At 45.5% G+C, this 19,909-nt stretch overlaps 2 protein-coding genes across 3 annotated transcripts; both read right to left on the minus strand.

The window, feature by feature from the left end:
- Nucleotides 1–1,427: 1,427 nt before the first annotated feature.
- znf628 (zinc finger protein 628) lies at nt 1,428–11,287 on the minus strand. Of its 2 annotated transcripts, XM_070443870.1 has the most exons (10): nt 11,161–11,287; nt 10,841–10,988; nt 10,095–10,701; nt 9,702–9,774; nt 8,687–9,544; nt 8,313–8,486; nt 7,544–7,898; nt 7,212–7,366; nt 6,610–6,852; nt 1,428–3,908 (listed from the first exon to the last, which is right to left on the minus strand). In XM_070443870.1, exons 3-10 carry the CDS (start codon nt 10,592–10,594, stop codon nt 1,845–1,847), a joined length of 4,422 nt encoding a protein of 1,473 aa, XP_070299971.1. In that variant the 5' UTR covers nt 10,595–10,701; nt 10,841–10,988; nt 11,161–11,287; the 3' UTR covers nt 1,428–1,844. The 2 variants fall into 2 exon arrangements, with proteins under 2 accessions (XP_070299971.1, XP_070299970.1); XM_070443869.1 differs by lacking the exon at nt 10,841–10,988.
- Nucleotides 11,288–12,895: 1,608 nt separating this feature from the next.
- On the minus strand, nt 12,896–18,784 carry il11a (interleukin 11a). Its single transcript, XM_070443871.1, is given in 7 exon segments — nt 12,896–13,427; nt 13,721–13,882; nt 14,005–14,018; nt 14,021–14,084; nt 14,086–14,097; nt 16,820–16,986; nt 17,971–18,784. Coding segments are annotated over 7 exon segments (618 nt in total). The 5' UTR covers nt 17,978–18,784; the 3' UTR covers nt 12,896–13,235.
- Nucleotides 18,785–19,909: the final 1,125 nt, after the last annotated feature.

The following is a 19,909-nucleotide window of genomic DNA, read 5'->3' on the forward strand; positions in this document are numbered from 1 at the left end:
GTCTGGACTTCACACACACTGCAACACACACACACCCCCTCACTCACGCACACCTCATTCAGCAACACACACCGGTCCGCAAATATAGAAAATCTCATGGTCACATAATACATTGCTTTGTACAGATACACTATGTGGTTGAATTTTGCATATTTGATTACATACAACACTACAATGACAATATACAGCGGAGTATTTACATTCTGGTTACCATAGTAGCTAAATGGTATAAAATCATATTCAAGATGATGGGAATGTGGTGGGTTATATTTGATGCAGGCTATTTTGGGTTTGATGCCATGACTCAGAGGGAAAGCAATCCATCCCTGTAACACTGTATATGTAGCCTACATATATACCCGGGTTGGTCTCAATTTTGAAATAAATTGCTTCTACTTTTCAGTTTATTGAGAAGTCATTGAAAAGAAATGCCCTTTTTTCAATTATTGGATTGTAATATTTGTTTATTTCCTGGATTGACTGCCTTCATTTGCCAGATACACATAGAAAACACATGACATTACAGTATGAGGGCAGACCCCTGATATCCCTCTATCAGAGACTATGTATGCCAGGTTACAGTAGGTGGCTGCATAGTGCAACAAAGTAACAGCATAACGTTTGTTACTAAAATGTAACCGATGCACCGATGCATCACACTGGCACAATGTGTCAGTTGTGAGTGCAGTGGCGTTTCCTTCCAAAATCAAGCTAAATAACGGGGGATTATTTTAGGGGGTCGGGAAAGGATTTGTCTATTGCATGGTCACACTGCTTCTACAAGGMTTATCAACAACAAACAACGGGTCAAAATTCTCCTTTAGAACAATGTTGGTCTTCTATGTACAATAAAATGTAGTTCGCAAATCAATAATATGAAAATTAAAAGGAAAATCAAAACAGAAGGTTTTAATATATTTTGAGCCTTTTTTAAACACGTTGACATGTTTTAAATCCTTATATGGTGAGTGGAGAAGGGTTATTCATGCGCAATGTCTAAATAAACGTTGAATCTTCTCGTTCAACCCAGCCGAACCTACACAGCCTACCTTGCGAACTTGCAGCGTTGGATCACCGCCAAATGGATGGAAACGGATTTATATATTCGCTGTGTATTTATTCCTCAAAACGATTTTTCTTATGTTTGATTGAATGACTCGCAATACTTGCGTTGCCAGCTATTGCAAATGTAGTTTTACGATAACATTTACTGTCATGAATGCTGTCTCTACGCCATTTGCATAGCGAGTACCTGCGCCGCAGAAAATTGACTAACCTGCTACGTGAACGTGGTCAGTCGCACTCGTGGAGAACCGCTATTTCCCATAATAAACTGGGATTGTCGGTTATTCTGAGCAGATCCTCTTCCTCTTTAGATAATGGGACATATATTTACGAAATAAGAAAGGTGAATTAATCAACATTCATTAAAAAATAGTAACAACTTTATTAATAATGACTATTTCCTAGTATGAATATTTATAGTGAAACCGAGCCAACATAGCCATCTATTCATCCACAAAAGAAACTCTTAGGTGTTTTATATCAACACTGTCAACATGACAGTTTATTTGAAACTCATACTCATTTGTTGAGGTCCCTCTTCATTAACAGTCAGTGAATGTAACTATTTGTGTTTCTGGCACCTTGGTATTATTTCCTACAGTACTTTCTGTAGTCTCTTTCTGAACGACCTTAATCTCCTTTAGTTCAGTAGCTGGAAAAGGCCTCCACATCAAAAACACACTCACACACATTGCACGCACGCATATGTACATTCATGTGTGCACACACATGCAGACACCTTCACACACATTTCCTGACAGTGGCTGTTTGGTTTAGGTTTAAGAGAACTGAGAGTTAGGTGTAGGGCCATTCGTAGCTGTGTTTTCTCCTTCATTCGCTCCAGTCTCTATTTCAATGCATTCCGCTAAGTTCCTGTCTTTTTCAGGCCTCTCAGTTATTCCACTCCCTCCTTTTGCTTCACTCCTCTCTACAGTTACTCCTTCCCCTCTGTCCAGCCCCCCTTCTCTTAGACTGCTGGTGCTAACCTCAATTATGACGATCCCCTCTCCTCCCTCCAGCTGAAAGATGCCCTCCATTGGCCCCCTTCCCTCCCCTACTGCCCCCCCTGCCCCACTGTAACTGCCCCCTTCTCCCTCCCCACCCCCTTCACCTTGGATCAGGGCTATCATCTGCAAACTCTCTCCAGACCCCTGGCCCACCATCTTGTTCTCATCCCCCAGCTCAAACACCACCTCCTGCCCATTCAGAGGCATTAAGGCCTGGGGATGCGGGCAGGAAAGTTCCAGGCTGTTTCTGGGGCCTTCTGGATAGCCACGGTTAGAAGTGGTTCGTTCTTCGCTCTGCGGCTCTGTTTGGAAATGAAGCACAAAGGACTCTCCCACTCCACCATCCTCCCCTACTCGTCTTTCTCYTTCCCTCACTCCTCCCCATTTCTGCAGCAGGTTCAGWGACACCAGGCCTCCTTTCTCCTTCCCTCCCTCKCTCTCTCCTTCTCTCTCTCCCTCAGTCTGAAAGCGCAGCACGTATGACTCCCCATCCCCCTCTCTGCCCATTCCTCCTTGCCCCCCCTCCCCGGACCCCTCCCCTTCAAACTGCAACACGTAGGACCCTCCTCCCTCTCCTCCTATCTTTACCTCTTCCTTCTTCCCTCCTTCTTTCTGGAAGCAGAGGACATACTGTTCCCCTCTCATGTCCTGCTCAGTGGTCTTGCCCAACTCTGGGGCGGTTTGGGGTTCCCCAACCCAGGCCACAGGGTCAGAGGGCAGGGAGGAYGGGGTAACCGTGGTAACTGAGTTAACTGTGGCAACCTTTAGGGGTCCTGAGGTAACAGCGGCAGRGGTAGAGGAGGAGGGGGTAGAAACAGAGACAGAGGCTGTTGGTGGTGAGAAAGGACTTTGTGACTTGGCGGGTAAAGACGATGGCAATGATGATGTCATAGTGTTGGCAGCAGTAACAGTAGCTGGAGTGACACTAGTTACATTACAGCTAGACACAGGTATTACATCCCCCGACTGACTGAYGGGGGCTGTTGTCATGGTGACAGAGGTGGTTGTCRTAGCAACYGAGGTGRYAGTATKCCGACCTACARCGGCTTTGGGTTTCCGTCCTCTCCTGGACCTGGCTGTCCGKGTACTTTTCCCTAAAATGGGCTTGTTCAGCATAGAGTTCAGGGAGGGAGTTGTTGTCTTAGCAACAGGAGGGTTGTTTACATTGTTGTTGKTGGTGGTGATGATGAACCTGGGCTGCTGTTGTTGCTGGGATATTGTCTGGAAATGTTGCATCTGGGTTTGGGCAGGGTTTAGAACTGTCTGGACCAATGGGAGGCCCTGGGGCTCCAGGGTGGGCTGGGGATTGGTCGCTGTGGTGGGGACGAGAATCAGGCTGGGCTGGCTCCCATTGGTGGAGGGGCACTGTAGGAGGATGTACTGTGTCTGGGGGGGAGGCGGAGGGGGAGGAGGGGGGGCGGGGGCAGACAGGGGGATGAGCTGAAGCCCATTTGCTGTCTGGATCATGAAGTAGTTCTGGGAGGTGTTGGGGGGAATGTCCAGCGCCGGCTGAGACACGATCAGAGACCCAGAGTTCCCTGTGGTCTCTAGGGTGATGGGGTTTAGTAAGGTGGTGGTGGTTGTCACCCCTCCACCTGCCCTGCCTCCCTCCTTCCCCCCCACCCCAGCGTCCCCGGCCACAGCCCCGTTCCCATGGGTCCTCATGTGCCTCTGCAAGTAGGACTGCATGACAAACTCCTTCCCACAGAAGGGACACTTGTAGTCTTTCCTGGAGGAGTGGGTTCTCAGGTGGAGCTGGAGATTGGAGGAGTGGGTGAATCTCTTGTGACACTGGGCACACTGGAAGGGCCGCTCGCCTGAGTGGGTGCGTTCGTGCTGTTGGAGAGAGAGGAGGGTAGGGAGGATGAGAGAAAGATAAAGGGAGAGGAGTGACAGAGTGATACAGTGCATTCGGAAAGTATTCAGACTCCTTGACATTTTCCAAATGTTGTTCTAAAATKGATTTAATTGTTTTTTYCCCCATTATCAATCTCCACACAATACCCCATAATGACAAAGCAAAAACAGGTTTTTGGAAATGTGTGCACATTTAAAATTGAAATATCACCTTTACATACAGTTGGAAGTTTACATACACCTTAGCCAAAAACATTTAAACTCAGTTTTTCACAATTCCTGACATTTAATCCTAGGAAAAATTCACTGTCTTAGGTCAGTTAGGATCACCACTTTATTTTTAGAATGTGACATGTCACAGAATAATAGTAGAGAGAATTATTCATTTCATATTTTATTTCTTTCATCACATTCCCAGTGGGTCAGACATTTAACACACACTCAATTAGTATTTGGTAGCATTGCCTTTAAATTGTTTAACTTGGGTCAAACATTTTGGGTAGCCTTCCCACAATAAGTTGGGTGAATTTTGTCCCATTCCTCCTGACAGAACTGGTGTAACTGAGTCAGGTTTGTAGGCCTCCTTGCTCGCACACGCTTTTTTTGTTCTGCCCACACATTTTCCATAGGATTGAGGTCAGGTCWTTGTGATGGCCACTCTAAAACATTGGCTTTGTTGTCCTTAAGCCATTTTGCCACAACTTTGGAAGTATGCTTGGGGTCATTGTCCATTTGGAAGACCCATTTGCTACCAAGCTTTAGGTCTACAATTTATTTTCTGAGGTCTTGGCTGATTTCTTTTGATTTTCCCATGATGTCAAGCAAAGAGGCACTGAGTTTGAAGGTAGGCCTTGAAATACATCCAAGAGGTAGACCCCCAATTGACTCAAATTATGTCAATTAGCCTATCAGAAGCTTCTAAAGCCATGACATCCTTTTCGGGAATTTCCCAAGCTATTTAAAGGCACAGTCAACTTAGTGTATGTAAACTTCCGACCCACTGAAATTGTGATACAGTGAATTATAAGTGAAACAATCTGTCTGTAAACAATTGTTGGAAAAATGACTTGTGTCATGCACAAAGTAGATGTCCTAACCGACTTGCCAAAACTATAGTTTGTTGACAAGAAATTTGTGGAGTGGTTGAAAATCGAGTTTTAACAACCTAAGTGTATGTAAACTTCTGACTTCAACTGTAAGTATTCAGACCCGTTACTCAGTACTTTGTAGAAGCACCTTTCGCACCGATTACAGCCTTGAGTCTTCTTGGGTAGGACGCTACAAGCTTGACACACCTGTATTTGGGGAGTTTCTCCCATTCTTCTCTGCAGATCCTCTCAAGCTCTGTCAGGTTGGATGGGGAGCGTTGCTGCAAAGCTATTTTCAGGTCTCTCCATAGATGTTAGATTGGGTTCAAGTCCGGGCTCTGGCTGGGACATTCAGAGACTTGCCCCAAAGCCAGTCCTGCCTTGTCTTGGCTGTGTGCTTAGGGTCGTTTCCTGTTGGAAGGTGAACCTGCACCCCAGTCTGAGGTCCTGAGCGCTCTGGAGCAGGTTTTCATCAAGGATCTCTCTGTACTTTGCTCCGTTCATCTTTCCCTCAATCCTGACTAGTCTCCCAGTCGCTGCTGCTGAAAAACACCCCCACAGCATGCTGCCACCACCATGCTTCACCATAGGGATGGTGCTTGGTTTCCTCCAGACGTGACGCTTGGCATCCAATCTTGGTTTCATCAGACCAGAGAATCTTGTTTCTCATGGTCTGAGAGTCTTTAGGTGCCTTTTTGGCAAACTCCAAACAGGCTGCCATGTGCCTTTTACTGAGGAGTGGCTTCCGTCTGGGCAATCGACCATAAAGGCCTGATTGGTGGAGTGCTGTAGAGATGGTTGTCCTTATGGAAGGTTCTCCCATCTCCACAGAGGAACTCTAGAGCTCTGGTAGAGGGACCATCGGCTTCTTGGTCACCTCCCTCACCAACGCCCTTCTCCCCCATTTGGCCGGGCGGCCAGCTCTAGGAAGAGTCTTGGTGGTTCCAAACTTCTTCCATTTAAGAGTGATGGAGGCCACTCTGTTCTTGGGGACCTTCAATGCTGCAGAAATGTTTTGGTACCCTTCCCCAGATCTGTGCCTCAACATAACTCTGTCTCGGAGCTCTATGGACAATTCCTTCGACCTCATGGCTTGGTTTTTGCTCTGACACGCACTGTCAACTGTGGGACCTTATATAGACAGTTGTGTGCCTTTCCAAATCATGTCCAATCAATTGAATTTACCACACGTGGACTCCAATCAAGTTGTAGAAACATCTCAAAGATGATCAATGGAAACTGGATGCACCTGAGCTCAATTTCAAATCTCATAGCAAAGGGTCTGTAGTTAGTTATAGTTATGTAAATGTCATCAGTTTTTTAAATTGTTAATAAATTAGCAAAAATGTCTAAAAACCTGTTTTTGCTTCGTCATTATGGGGTATTGTGTGTAGATTGATGAGGGAAAATGTAATTTAATGCATTTTAGAATAAGCCTGTAATGTGACAAAATGTGGGAAAAAATCTAGGAGTCTGAATACTTTCCGAATGCACTGTGTATATATATATATAGAGAGATGGAGCGAAGGAGCAACTGTACACAATATCATAAGAATCTTAGCATCAGCCATAGCAGAGCTATCTGTGCTGACCTGTTTGAGGTTGGAGGTCTGTGAGAAGGACTTGGAGCAGATGGGACARATGTGAGGGCGCAGGCCAGAGTGGAGCTGACTGTGTCTCCTCAGACAGCTGCTGTTTTTGAAGGACTTGCCACACTCCTGACACACGTAGGGCCGCTCGCCCGTGTGCTGGCGCAGGTGGTACTGGTAGTGGGAGCTCCACTTGAAGGTGAGCGGGCAGTAGGGGCACTGGAAYGCTCGCACACCTGTATGCACCTGGAGAGGAGGGAGGGGTGATCAGTCAGAAAATAACTGAATACGGCCTGGATTCTTCTGAAAGTACAGGTACATTCAAAAGTTTGAACAAGAAAAGCAGGTCATAAACTGCTATAATGCAGCAGTGCCGCTGTTCCGCACATTGTGACAAATGCTGCGTTTAGACAGGCTCCCAATTCTGATCTTTTCCCCCCACTAATTGGTCTTTTGACCAATCACATCAGATCTTTTCACATCAGATATTTTTGAAGGCTGATTTGATTGGTCAAAGGACCAATTAGTGAAAAAAAAAGGATCAGAATTGGGCTGCCTGTCTAAACGCAGCCTTAGTGAGATAGAAATGGATGGATGCGTCTTACCCTCTGGTGTATGGAGAGCAGYGAGGACCTCTTGAAGCTCTTGCCACACTCTGTGCAGCGGTAGGGTCTCTCTCCTGTGTGGTCCCTCATGTGGTACCTCAGACCTGACGAGCCCTTGAAGGCCTTCCCACACTCAGAGCAACGGTACGGCCTCTCTGTACCGTACCCACAGGGACAGGGAGAGATAGAATGTTATATAGACTTCTTTTTTTCCACACATGAATTCTACAGGTAATTTCATGAGCAGCAGTAGGTTCGGCTCTGTTACTGTCAATGTATCTCACTTTAAAAGTATTTTCTATCAAAATGCCAAAAGAAAAAGACTAACTCACCATTGTTCCCCCCAGCAGTCTTACTAGCTGCTCCTYTCCTCTGGCCCTTGACCACTGCTCTGGTGGATGGCTTGACCATCTCCCTGTCCCCCTCCTCGGTCACAGCCATCAGGCTGACGTGGATCTCCCCCTGGGTGTCCTGGTGCTGSYCCCCCTGGCTGGGGGAGGAGGGCAGGGGCAGGGAAAGGGACAGGGACGCGGGGCAGACGATCTCCGCCTCAGCCTCGGCCAGGAGGCGCTGCTCAGGGGTGTGGGAGTGCTGGTGGGTGAGCAGGGAAGAGAGGAGGGTGAAGGAGCGGTCGCATGCAGAGCAGCTGAACTGGGAGCGAGACTGGGAGGGAGAGAGGGAGTGGACCTGGAGAGGGAGCAGAGGGAGAGAAGAAGATTTGGGAAGAGAGAGGGTCATCAAAACAGACWATTTATAGATCAGATAACGTCAGCTTTACWGACACCAAGGAGWMGATCAGTTCAGACTAATCAAAGTGTAGATTACATCACACATTCCAGAGTTCCAACTTGTAATACGGCTGGAGGGKCTTTCTACTAATGCATCCAATGGAACTGTCTGCGAAAGGCATACCGCCRGGRGCTGCATGTAGATTTGACAGCTCTCAAACAAAAGCAATGATAYGCTATTGTCGGTTATCGCAGGTTAATGCTTAACTGATTGAATCTRGGCCCAAGTTAGACTAAGTAGAAACAGACTGGCATCCAGGAGAGACCTTATGACATAGTAGTGAGGATGTGCAGCCCATCAGCTGATTGGTACCTGTGCCAGGTGTCTGTTGAGCCCTCCGCTGGTTTTGAAGCTCTTCCCGCAGTAGGCACACTCTGTGCCCGTCCCTGTGGTGTTACCCCCTGTCTCCACGCTGTCTGTGGGGATCTGAGCCCCCACTGTGAAGCTCTGCAGCAGGTCAAACTGGGCCTGGGTAGTCCCCATATTCTGACATGGGACACAACACTATTAGGCCAGAGTCATTGCACTACAACATCAACATCCCGGCAGTCATATTAGCTGAGATATTGACCTAGAGGGTAGAGTAAGAAACCAAATATTGATCATGAATGGATGAATCTGGTGTGACCCTAAAACAGAGCCTTAGGGGTAACCTCCCCAGGCTGAGACAGAGTTCTACTACTCACCCCTCCGGTCAGTCCCAGTAGTTCAGCCGTAGTGTGTCCGTTCTCTGCTGCTGCCGTCGTTGTCTCCACCACCTCCTCAAAGTCAGCCAGCAGATGCCCCACCCCTCCCCCCTCCCCCACCCCGCTGCCCCCCTCCTCCCCGGGGCCCAGGTGCATGGCCTGGTGGTCCTCTAGCTCTGTCCGTGTGCTGAATGTCTGACTACAGCTGCCACAGCTGTACAGCAGCACGCTGGCGCCCGACTCCGTGCTCACGTGCACTTCTGTCCCGATGGCCCTGGATGTGCACACGCCCCCCTGGGTGGGGGTGAGATGGGGCAGGAGGGTCTGGTGACCTGACGATAGGAATACCTCCCCGACCCCTACACCCACCGTGGCCTCCTGGCTCACAAAGCCCATGTCCGTCAACATTTGTGATGTCACGTCCTCCCCCACTATCACTTCCTGTATCTCATCCCCCATGTTGCCYCCCCCTGTCTCCCCSCCCTTTCCTTCACCAGTGTGACTTTGAGAATTCCGGTGCAGGGCCAGATTGGATGAGTGTGTGAAACTGCGTCCACACTCTCCACAGATGTAGGGCCTCTCTCCTGTGTGGATTCTCATGTGTTGTCTGAGGTTGGTGGACTGGGTGAAGGCCTTGGTACACACGGTGCACACGTAGGGTTTCAGACCTAGGTGCACGTTCTTGTGTCGGCGCAGGCTGCTGGAGTTCTTGAAGGCCTTGGGGCAGCTGTCGCAGGGGTAGGGGCACTCGCCTGTGTGCTGGCGCAGGTGGTACTGGTAGTGGGAGCTCCACTTGAAGGTGAGCGGGCAGTAGGGGCACTGGAAGGTCCGCAGGCCTGTGTGGACGCTACGATGGACCTGGAGACATGCACAAGAGAAAGAGGACGTCCGTGACTGGTCCCTTAACCCCAAAAATTGCCTTTTAATACTGTAAAATTCAACTTTTTAAAGTTAAAAAGTTTTAACACATTTTTACCACAAAATGTGGGAACCACTACTGGCCAGTGTTTCTCACCTGGAGCAGAGAGGAGCGTTTGAAGGCTTTGTCACAGTCCTCACACTTATAGGGCTTCTCCCCTGAATGAGACCTGCACAGAAAAAACAAACATGAAAACAGACAATCTACTGACTTCAACAGATCTACAGGACACCATACCGGCTACAGGAAGAATTCCTGGTTGTATTGATTATTCCACTAGTTTCCCACGGCCCTAAATAGACTCACATTATATTGTTCACGTCACCTTTCCCTCATTTGGATTATTGTGAGAGAACTAAACAAATGAAAACAGATGGACACAAGGAGAAGAATACTCTTCATAAAGTGAGATGTGTGTTATAAGCTGYAAGCATTTCTATTGCTAACTTTCACTGTGCCACTCCCCCTCTGTCTCCCTCCMTGCAGTACCTCTGGTGGTAGAGGAGTGCGGAGGAGCCCTTGAAGGCCTTGGGGCAGAGGTTACAGCGGTAGGGCCTCTCGTTGTTGTGGCTGCGCTGGTGGTGGGCCAGCCTTGAAGACCACTTGAAGCTCTTGCCACAATCCAGGCACTGGAACGGGTGCTCAGGGTGCTCCTGGAGATGGGGCGCAGCCAGGACCGATGACGTCACCATCTGCACCCCTACCCCGGTCAGCACTATATCCTCACCCCCCTCCACCATCCCTTTCTCCCCATCCGCTTCTTCCTCCCTTACCCTGTCCTCCTCCCCTTCTCCTGGTCCCTGCAGCGATGGGAAGGGAGAGAGGGAGGAGGACGATTGAGGGGGTAATAGTTCTGCTTGGACCACTAGAGCTGAGTTTGCCATGTTGAGGCAAGACACGATTAGGGAATAAAAGGTTGTATGTTTGGTATTAATGTAAGTGTGTGTATTAGTGTTGGTGGAGCTGTGTCTCTTCTTTCCCGGTGTCATTCATTGCTGGTGGAAAGGTTCCTTCGGCTGATGTGGCTCTGTTCCTCAGTGTGTGGAAACAACAGCTGAGCTGATGTAGTGTGTGGTCTCCTTTCTTAAGAGTAGGACTGTGAAATAAAATAAAACACAAAGTATTGATCAATGACACAAGGTCCAGGAACTAACAMCAAAGCAACATTAACTATTGAGCTCCATCTACAATTATTCAAACATCTACAAATAATAAAAGTCGGCCAAAAGACTGACCCGCCTATCCCTTTAAATCCCACCGTCTCCCGATCCCTCCTTCTCCTCTTATTMTTCTTATTTCTCCCCTCCCTCCTCCCTGGCCGTCTTTCTGTTTATACGCGTCTGTACCTGATGAGCGTGTGCGGAAAATGTCGGTTTCTCCAAGCTAAAAGGCAGAAAAAACAAATGCTACCTACCCTATACTATAAGCAGAAAATGTTACAGATGCCGCCTCTGCAACTGGCCTGCGAATCTATAAGCCTTCGTCCGTGCGGCATTCTTCGCTATATAATGTTTGATAGGAATGGTGCATTAGTAATATTGCAACAATTACTCACCTAGTATCATTAACTCATGGCTAATGCTTTTGTTGATATTGTGAAAAGGGATTGAGACTCGCAGTGCTACTCCATACAACCTTAACAATAAACCTGAGCACAAACTAACTAGCTAGCTAGGAGTCACCCACCCCGCTGCCGCCTCCCAACAACGACGATCGCTATAGGCTGGGTCTAGCCCCGAATGCACCACTGCCATTGGGTAAGAGCTTCAACAGTCAAGTCTTGTCTCTAGATCTGTTAAATATAAATATATGATAATACTGTACTAATTTGTGATTTAGTACTTGAATTCACACATTGTTTGAATGTTAACCCCAAATATAAAAAATCGTATTATAGGTTAATTGGAAATAGGTTTATGAACTCTGTGCTTGCTGCAGTGCCTGATGGTCAATGCAGTTGTTGGTAGAATGTAGGAAAGGCCCTGTAGTGTGTGATGATGGACGAGACACAGGAGGATGGTGAATAAGGGAGGGAAAGAAAAAAAGAGCGCATGATGTGTAGGCCTACCTAATATTGAAAATATGACAAAGTAACATGAAAAGCCCATCTCATTGTGCATGTTCTTTATTTTTTTCAAGGCACACATTTCACATTTAGGCCAATCAGTCAGTCTGTGTGCTGGAGACCCCAAGCACAAGGTTTTACACAGCGTTCAGGCATGGTACTACAATGATTTCAACATGGATGATAGCAATGATAATGGTAATTATGAATAAAAACAGTATAAAAGTACAAAAACAACAGGAGACTTGCTCCTCTGCAGCGCAAATAAATAGTTCCACCAAAGTAACTTAAATAAATAGTAAATACTGTAACAAAATACTAGAATAGAATAATATTGATATTGCGACAAAACGATAGGGATAGCATTGACAGAGTATTCTACATTAAATCTCCTAGAAAACTATAATAGACAATTGCATTGTATACAACAATTTACATTGTTGTACAAGTATGTACAACTGTGCAGAACCGTAGTATCACAATATCACAATACATAGTATTTTAAGGCTTGGGGTGTTTTTTAATTTCTTATTTATGTCACTAAAACGCTCAAACATTATGTGTACCAAGGTACAGATTAAGGATCAGCTGACTCAAAAGGCTAATCCTAACAAATGTGTGCAAAGAGATTATATCAGGTCCTAGATCAGTGCTTAGCAACAGGGCATATTCATAAACCTTTACCACAGTGTTAGATATACCACCTGTTATTTTTCCATGTGGGACACAGCCACTTATAGCAACTAAACCCATGGAAAAATGATCTACCCTCCTATGTTGTGTTGACATCCTGATTGAGGCTTGGTTCATAATTCTCTTTCTTAACAGTTTACAAAACCAAACAGGTGGCACATTGAACATGTTCAGAAGATTCTATGAGTAACCCTAAATCTACCAGGTAAAGTACAGCACTAATAAAAATACATGTACGCTCTCCCAAGATATGCTTGCTACAAGCCAAGTATGTTTGCTACATCTACTGGCGGAAATAGGCTACTCTTTGTAAAGAAAGACAGGTTAAATAGTTGAAAATACAATCCATATCTTTAGAGACTGTAAGAAGTCAGGAAGTGCTACTGTGTGGTCTCCTTGTTTAGTTTGGGGGGAGGGATGAAGGGGGAGAGAGAGAACAAAATAGGAGTATTGACAAGGTACAAGAAATTAAATTCACAACAATAAAGTAAGTAAAAATGATACGTGATACGTGACACGTTACAAAATCAAATAAATAATGACATCAAATAAATAACTAAATAAATAAATAAATAGATAAATAACACAGTCAGGAACAAGGTATTTAAGAGAGAGRATGGGGTGGCAGTGACGTGTTCGTGAATATTGGAGACCATTACTGGTTGTAATAGTGTGAATATGGTGGATCCTCATAGGCTGTAGTTTGAATATGGAGTCCCTCATTGGCTACAATGAGAATGGACGTTCAGTGACAACAGTGCAAGGTTGTAGTGTGGTTATCTTGAATCACCGTTGGTTGTAGTGCCGGTTGAAGCTAGTAGATCCTCATTGGTTGTAGTGTGGATTCTGTGTATCCCTATAGACTATAGCTTCTAGGAATCATCATTGTACTCAGACATTTTGGACTTTGTACTGAGCACTGAGAACACTCGTTGGGCCCAATCACAGAAGAGTCTGAACTGTAGTAGCAGCTCCTGGGAAGACTGTAACACATCAAACTGGGAGGGGTGAGGCGGCATCGAGGGAGAGGGAGGAGAGAGACGCTGAGCATCAACTCTCATCATCTATATATATATGAGAGAGAGAGAGAGAGAGAGAGAGATATTGAGATTTCAGATTCCTGTCTGAAGTGCTAGACTAATGTACCTCCCATCCAAGGAATGTGTGCAACAGGCCTTAATGTAATTAATGATTGAAACTGAGTGCAAGAACTGCAGAGCTATACCATTATTAGATCATCACAGTGTAAGAACAGTAGAAGATCTGATAAATCTCATATGTATAATATATCCAAATGATATAAATGTACTACGCTGCATACTGTATCAGCTGTATTAGTGTTGAACAGAGCAGTTACCTGATGCTCTAGCATGCTGGTGAGAGACTTGATGAGTGACATCATCTGTCCCAGTTTAGGGAGAGCAGGGTGGTGGTGTTTCCTTGATGCTCTGCTCAACCAGGCAAAATGGTGCTCAAACGACTTCAAGTCCGCGTGGAGCTGGGAGAGAGTGGGTCTCATCTAGAGGAGAGAAGAGGGGGGGGGGGGGTGAAGAAAGAGAGAGAGATTTAGTATCAATGTCTGGGACATGAAGAATCTGGAAGGCAGAAAGACATAGACACACACACGTAAAATACATTTACCTCAAGGGAGTTGAGTCACTGGCCCTGTTGTTCATTAGTGGCAAGGACTTAAATCTATGCTGTTCTGGGTCTGTCTCGACACGCATGTTCCTTCTGTAAGAAAAACGGACAAAACAACACGCTACATCAGTCAAATACATCCTCACTCATTTACACATCCTCACAAGAGTCACGTAAGCATAAGGAAAGTATTACTCCAGAAGCACCTAGATCAGATGACTGTCTGGCCAGGACTACAGACCCTAGCTTTCCCTGAGAAAAGTGTGGGTCGGGTCAGGGAGAGTTCACCCAGATCGTAACCCCGAAAACGTCAACATAAGAGCAAGTGACCTGAAACCACAGGATGTTTTCTACTGGGAGAGGAGGAGAAAAATATGCTGTGACTAGAGAGCTCCGAATGGGATAGACAACACAGAGCTGCAGGGAAACTCCAGGGTCGCAGCTATTAAAAAGTCTGAGATGACGTATTGCTGTGTAGTAATGTGTGTACAATCCCAGTCTGTCTCACTGCTCACAGCCACCACTAGGGGGAGACAGACCACATCACGGCAGATCGGGGGGGGGGGGGGGGGTGCTACTGTATTCTTGTGGCCTTTACAGGTAGAAGTGATTTATGAGTAGAATGTAAATGACTGAGAATGACGAAGCACAACAGTGACTATGCCATGTGCGTCAGAGCACCAATCAGTGGAGAACATAACAGCATTAGGAAAACATATGGATGGTGGTACACAATGAGTTGTGTACACTTAATGCTTCCTCATGCTATTGTGTTTTTCTGTCCTCATTGTGCTTTTACCATCGTGTTTTGCTATTATTGTTGTTTTCCATCTCTCTTCTCATCCTCCTCACTCACTTGCTTCTAAGACCACTAATGTTTGGCTTAATGTTTTGTCTTTCTATAATCAATCCACCCATCCCTCCTCTTTGGGTTATTTCTCCTTCTGCTTTCCTCTCTACTTTCTCTTACACCTGTACACCACACACACAACACACACACACACACACACACAACACACACACACACACAAACACATCAGAAGGCTGGTGACCACTTCTCATACACCTCTCTCTGATCTCTTTATCTGCTCAGTCTCAGCATGTAATTCTCTCTTATCCTCCATTTCTCGTTCTCTCCATCATGACCTCACTCAACTGAACCTTGCACCCCCCCAACAATCTTTCTGAATGCAAATACTGGAATGTTATAAATCTCTGTGATTTTTATCAGGTCACTTTGCTGTGGCGACCGACAACCAAACACTAAACACCACACCTACACAACTATTTACAGCACCCTCAATGCACACACACTCTGACACACACAACACATGGACACACACACGAAAACACACAACAGACATGTAGAAACATTACACAGACACACGCACACACACACACACACACACACACACACACACACACACACACACACACACACACACACAGTTTTATTGCTTTCTTGTGGGGACTTTCCGTTGAATCCAATTCTATTTTTTTCCCTAGCCTTGACCCCTGTTCAGTGGAACTCTGCACAAGAAGAAAAGAAACCAAAATAAATGCTTCATGTCATTGAAAAACAAACACAACATTTTGTCAAAGCAGCATATTGCCGTTGCTGTGCAGAGTTCTTTGATAAAGCTACTTTACTCTTCTTTGATAAAGCTACTTCCTCACATCTGGCCCCCATACTACACTATTGCTATAGCACTGTGTCCTCATACAGAGATACTGCACACACGCATGCGCACACACACACACACACACTTATTGACCAATCCTCCTGCCAGAGACTAGAGTGTGTAACTATTTTCAGTTTTGTGTCTTAAACAAATGTGGTTTCTGATTTACATCATATAAAAATAGTATCTCTTGCGGTCATGAATAACCAAAGATAAGGATATGTTCTGGTTCACCTGTTCAAACACATTGCTTACAGGACACTTCCAGCACATCTGTAGGCCAAACGTACACAGCAATCATTTCCATTTCAATACAAACTCCCCAGCCGCTTTTACTTGGGCATCTAGATTAGAACAACTTCAGGAAACAKCACCAGATAAGCAACAGGTGCCAATCCACATTCCATTTCCTCACAGCTAATAAACGGAGTTAATCAGTTCCAGAAATAACTATTACCGGTAGTTACATTCTATTCTCTTTGAGTGTGTGTTTTCTACTCCAGGTATAAGWTGTCCATAGGCACAGATCTAGGACCAGCGTACCTACCCCCAATCCTAACCCTTAGCATTAACACTAAACTGACCTGAAATCAGTGTCTAGAGGCAACTTTCTCCTACTATGAGTGCTCCATCAGGCCCTGTGGTATCAGGTGTCCAGTCAGACCAGGACGTTGAGTCAGATCTCCCCACGGTCAGTCGGCCCTCCAGTTGGTCCTGTCTGGATTAAGGCTGACCTCACATAGTTAAATCTCTACTGACGCTTGCCCTGACTGTCCCACTCACACAGCTAAGGGACTCTTAATACACTGGCTGACAYAACACAAGCAGGTTAACGTAGCCAGGAGAATAAGACATCTAAGTCAACTGTCCAGAGTTGTATTGCGTCACAGTCAGGGAGAGTGAGGCAGAAGGAGCATGGCTTCTTATGACTGCTCTATGCAATCACTATAGTAGTCATTAAGGGGTCATAAAGGTGAGCTATTGGACAACAACCCCAGCCAGTCTCTTTTCATGTGCCTCAGGTAACTGGTCATGGCATGATCACCACCACACAATCWATACAGTATACAGTATACAGCATAGCAATCTCCCCATCGTGACATCAGAAGTGAGTACAGTAACATTCCACTCACCAATAGATCTGCTGTGATCTGCCTCAGATTCTTCGTCTGATTGGCCAATCTATCCAGTTCGTGCACGACGTTCGGCCGCCGGTAGGGGGCGGGGACGGCAGACGTAAATAAAGGAAGCTGGGCCAATAGCAGCGAGAGCARCAGAGAGGAGGAGGAGTCGACAAGCACTGCAGGGTGGGAGGAAACGGAAGCAATTATTAGGTTTATATGACCGCGGAGAAGTGCTGTCACGTCGATATAATGATAATGACCTCGGGGTACGGCTGTCAACTCTCCAGAGATATTGCACCATAATGTAAACATAAACCCAGAATTGGCAGTGGAATCCTTCAGAGTTGCACAAAGCAGAGTCATGTTTTCACAGGTTACATGAACATCTATCTAAATCATTCCATCCTATGACTCATAATATCATTAACAATAACAACACCTTCACAGTTATCCACTTTCCTGAACGCCTCTAATTATCACACCTGCAATACGACACATCAGTTGTTGGATGTGACCAGAGTCCTAAATGCAAATCACTTGACCTAAATCATTACATGCTATGACACACTATAATACTATGTTGATCTTCACAATTATTGACTTTCCTGAACGCCTCCAATTGTCACACCTGCAATACGACACATCAGTTGTTGGATGACATAAATTACATAGCCTAAACCAAGACAGTTCTGTAACAGTAAGCTCATTCATTCCTTCTCTTTCAAGTTCAAATACAAGGTAAAGAAAGTCCCAATTGCTGCTGAAATGATAAGTGCCTGTGTAATTACAGGAGAACCACAAGAAGCACAAGCCAGGACTCAGGAGAGCATCACTCMTTGTTCAAACTTTAACCACCTGCTGGTATAAGACGTCAGTGTCTAGGCTTCTTGAAACAAATGGATCACTCAGTGGTCACTGAACATGGCAATCTTAGCTGCAATTAAGTAACATTTGCATGCTCAGTAATTTCATTTGAATATGGAATAGCCCAATCAATGATCATACTCTCAGAATCGTGTCAGCATATTATTATGCCAACATATTGGACATAGACTTATCTAAACAAGAAAAGTTAGAGAGAAATGATGATAATAATAAGAAAATTAAGAAACAATTGAAAGAATAATAGCTTTTGAAAGAAAAAAATCATAGGCACTTACATTTCATATTTGTTCGTGTCCAAGAAATAAATGCACGACTTGCAGTAAATAAATAGTTAAAATAAGGTTAGAAAATTAATAAATAAATCGAACTCCRGAAATTGTCACGTGCTCCAGTTTCTTCTCCCTTTCACACTCCGCGAAAAGAGTGGAGGCAAGAGATTGCAGAAAAGGAAAAGAACGAGAGAATGAATGAATGAAAAAGTAGAGGAATGAGGGCGAACTATCCAATAAAGAAATAAAATACAATGCCTCCAAACTTTTTGTTCAGTAAAGTTTGAGWTYAGTTTWAGTAATGAACTGATRGTAACGATAGACAGACACTCMGACAAATGGTTAGGRAGGGATAGACGGATGAGTGCAGAGAGAGGGAYGCGAGYGTGTGKAAGTCAAATTTTCGCGCAGTGAAATGTTTAGGCTTGTTTTAAACGTCCTTTTATAAAGACTGGGCTGTATGACACATCGACTGAGTCACCGACATTCATTCATAAAAACACACGTGCTCCCTCTTTCCTCCTCCCCTCCCTCCCAGAGCTGTCTCTCCCTTAGCAAATTTTTCAAAATGTTCCGTTGTTTTTTCWTTTTTTTTCGGTCTGTATCACTTTCTCTCGTCCATCCTGTCCCTATCTCCAGTAGTCTACACTTCCYCCGTCGCATCCCGCTACCWATTTATCAKTCMATCTACCTCTTTCTATCTTTCCATCTCCAAATCTCTTCCCCCCTCTCTCTATCACTGCAGAAGTTTAAAAAGGCCATTGTTTAATTTTATATCAGCCTATCTCCAGTCCTGTATCCTTTATACAGTGGATCTACCTTGTTTTCTCTCTCCCTCTCATTGTTTATTGTGTTTCTCTGAGTGTTAAAAATGCTTTTTGACTGTGGCTTTACAGTAGGACTCTGCTCCATATGGCACGTTCCCCACTTCATAGTTCATACACAGAGAAAACACCTCTCTCACCCCCCCACTCTCCTTTTTTTCAGACAGCCACTCCTGAGACATCATCCTGTTATTTCCACTTTCCCCCTTCTTTTTTCTCTCCCTCTCTCCCTCTCCAGGGTAAAGGAAAGAGTGAGAGACAGAGCGGGACGGGAGAGAGGTGTTGTCCAGAAGGGGCCTAGTGTTGCATAGAAACAGTGACTGGACTCCAGTCCAGTAACACAGTGTCAGGGAGGGGGAATAAGATGGGGTTAAAACAGTACACACACACACACATAAACCAACAAAAGGATAAAATGCTTAGGAGGTGTGGGTCTTCAAGGGAGAACATCAGACACACTAATAATGATGTGGGTAGTGGGTACAAGTGTTAAGTGATGGGCCTACACACACACACACACACACACACACACACACACACACACACACACACACACACACACACACACACGGATACACAAATAAACACACTGACACTTATGAGGGCATAGTGGCGAGGAGGCTGGGTGGTAGAGGTGTGGGAAACAAGTAGTATTCTCTTTTCCTGGGTCAACAGCAGACAAGAAAAGAGAGGAGAGGAGGAGAAGGGGAGAGGAGGAGAGGAAATGGATGAATGTGGTGGACCGAGGGAGATATTGACACACTCACTCTTTTTAATTTCCCACATCAAAGGGCTGTTTGAAGACACAGCTGGGGTAAGAAGAAAAGAAAGAGTGAAGTTAGTCACTCTCCCTCCCTAGTTCCCTCTCTCTCCTTCTCTCCGTCTGCCTACCATGATGGGGGTCTCCTGGGTGGTTCTGAGGCACTGAGAGTCTGTTAGACAATCTGCCAGTGGTGATCACTCATATCACTCATACACATTGTCACTCTATGTGTGTGTGTGAGTGAGAGGGAGGGAGTGCCCATGTATGCAGTGTGTGAGTGAGAGGGAGGGAGTGCACATGTGTGTGTGTGTGTGTGTGAGAGTGAGGGAGTGCACATGTATGCAGTGTGTGTTTGTGT

The sequence above is a fragment of the Salvelinus sp. IW2-2015 genome, linkage group LG6.1 (assembly GCF_002910315.2).
Source record: "Salvelinus sp. IW2-2015 linkage group LG6.1, ASM291031v2, whole genome shotgun sequence".
NCBI lineage: Eukaryota > Metazoa > Chordata > Actinopteri > Salmoniformes > Salmonidae > Salvelinus > Salvelinus sp. IW2-2015.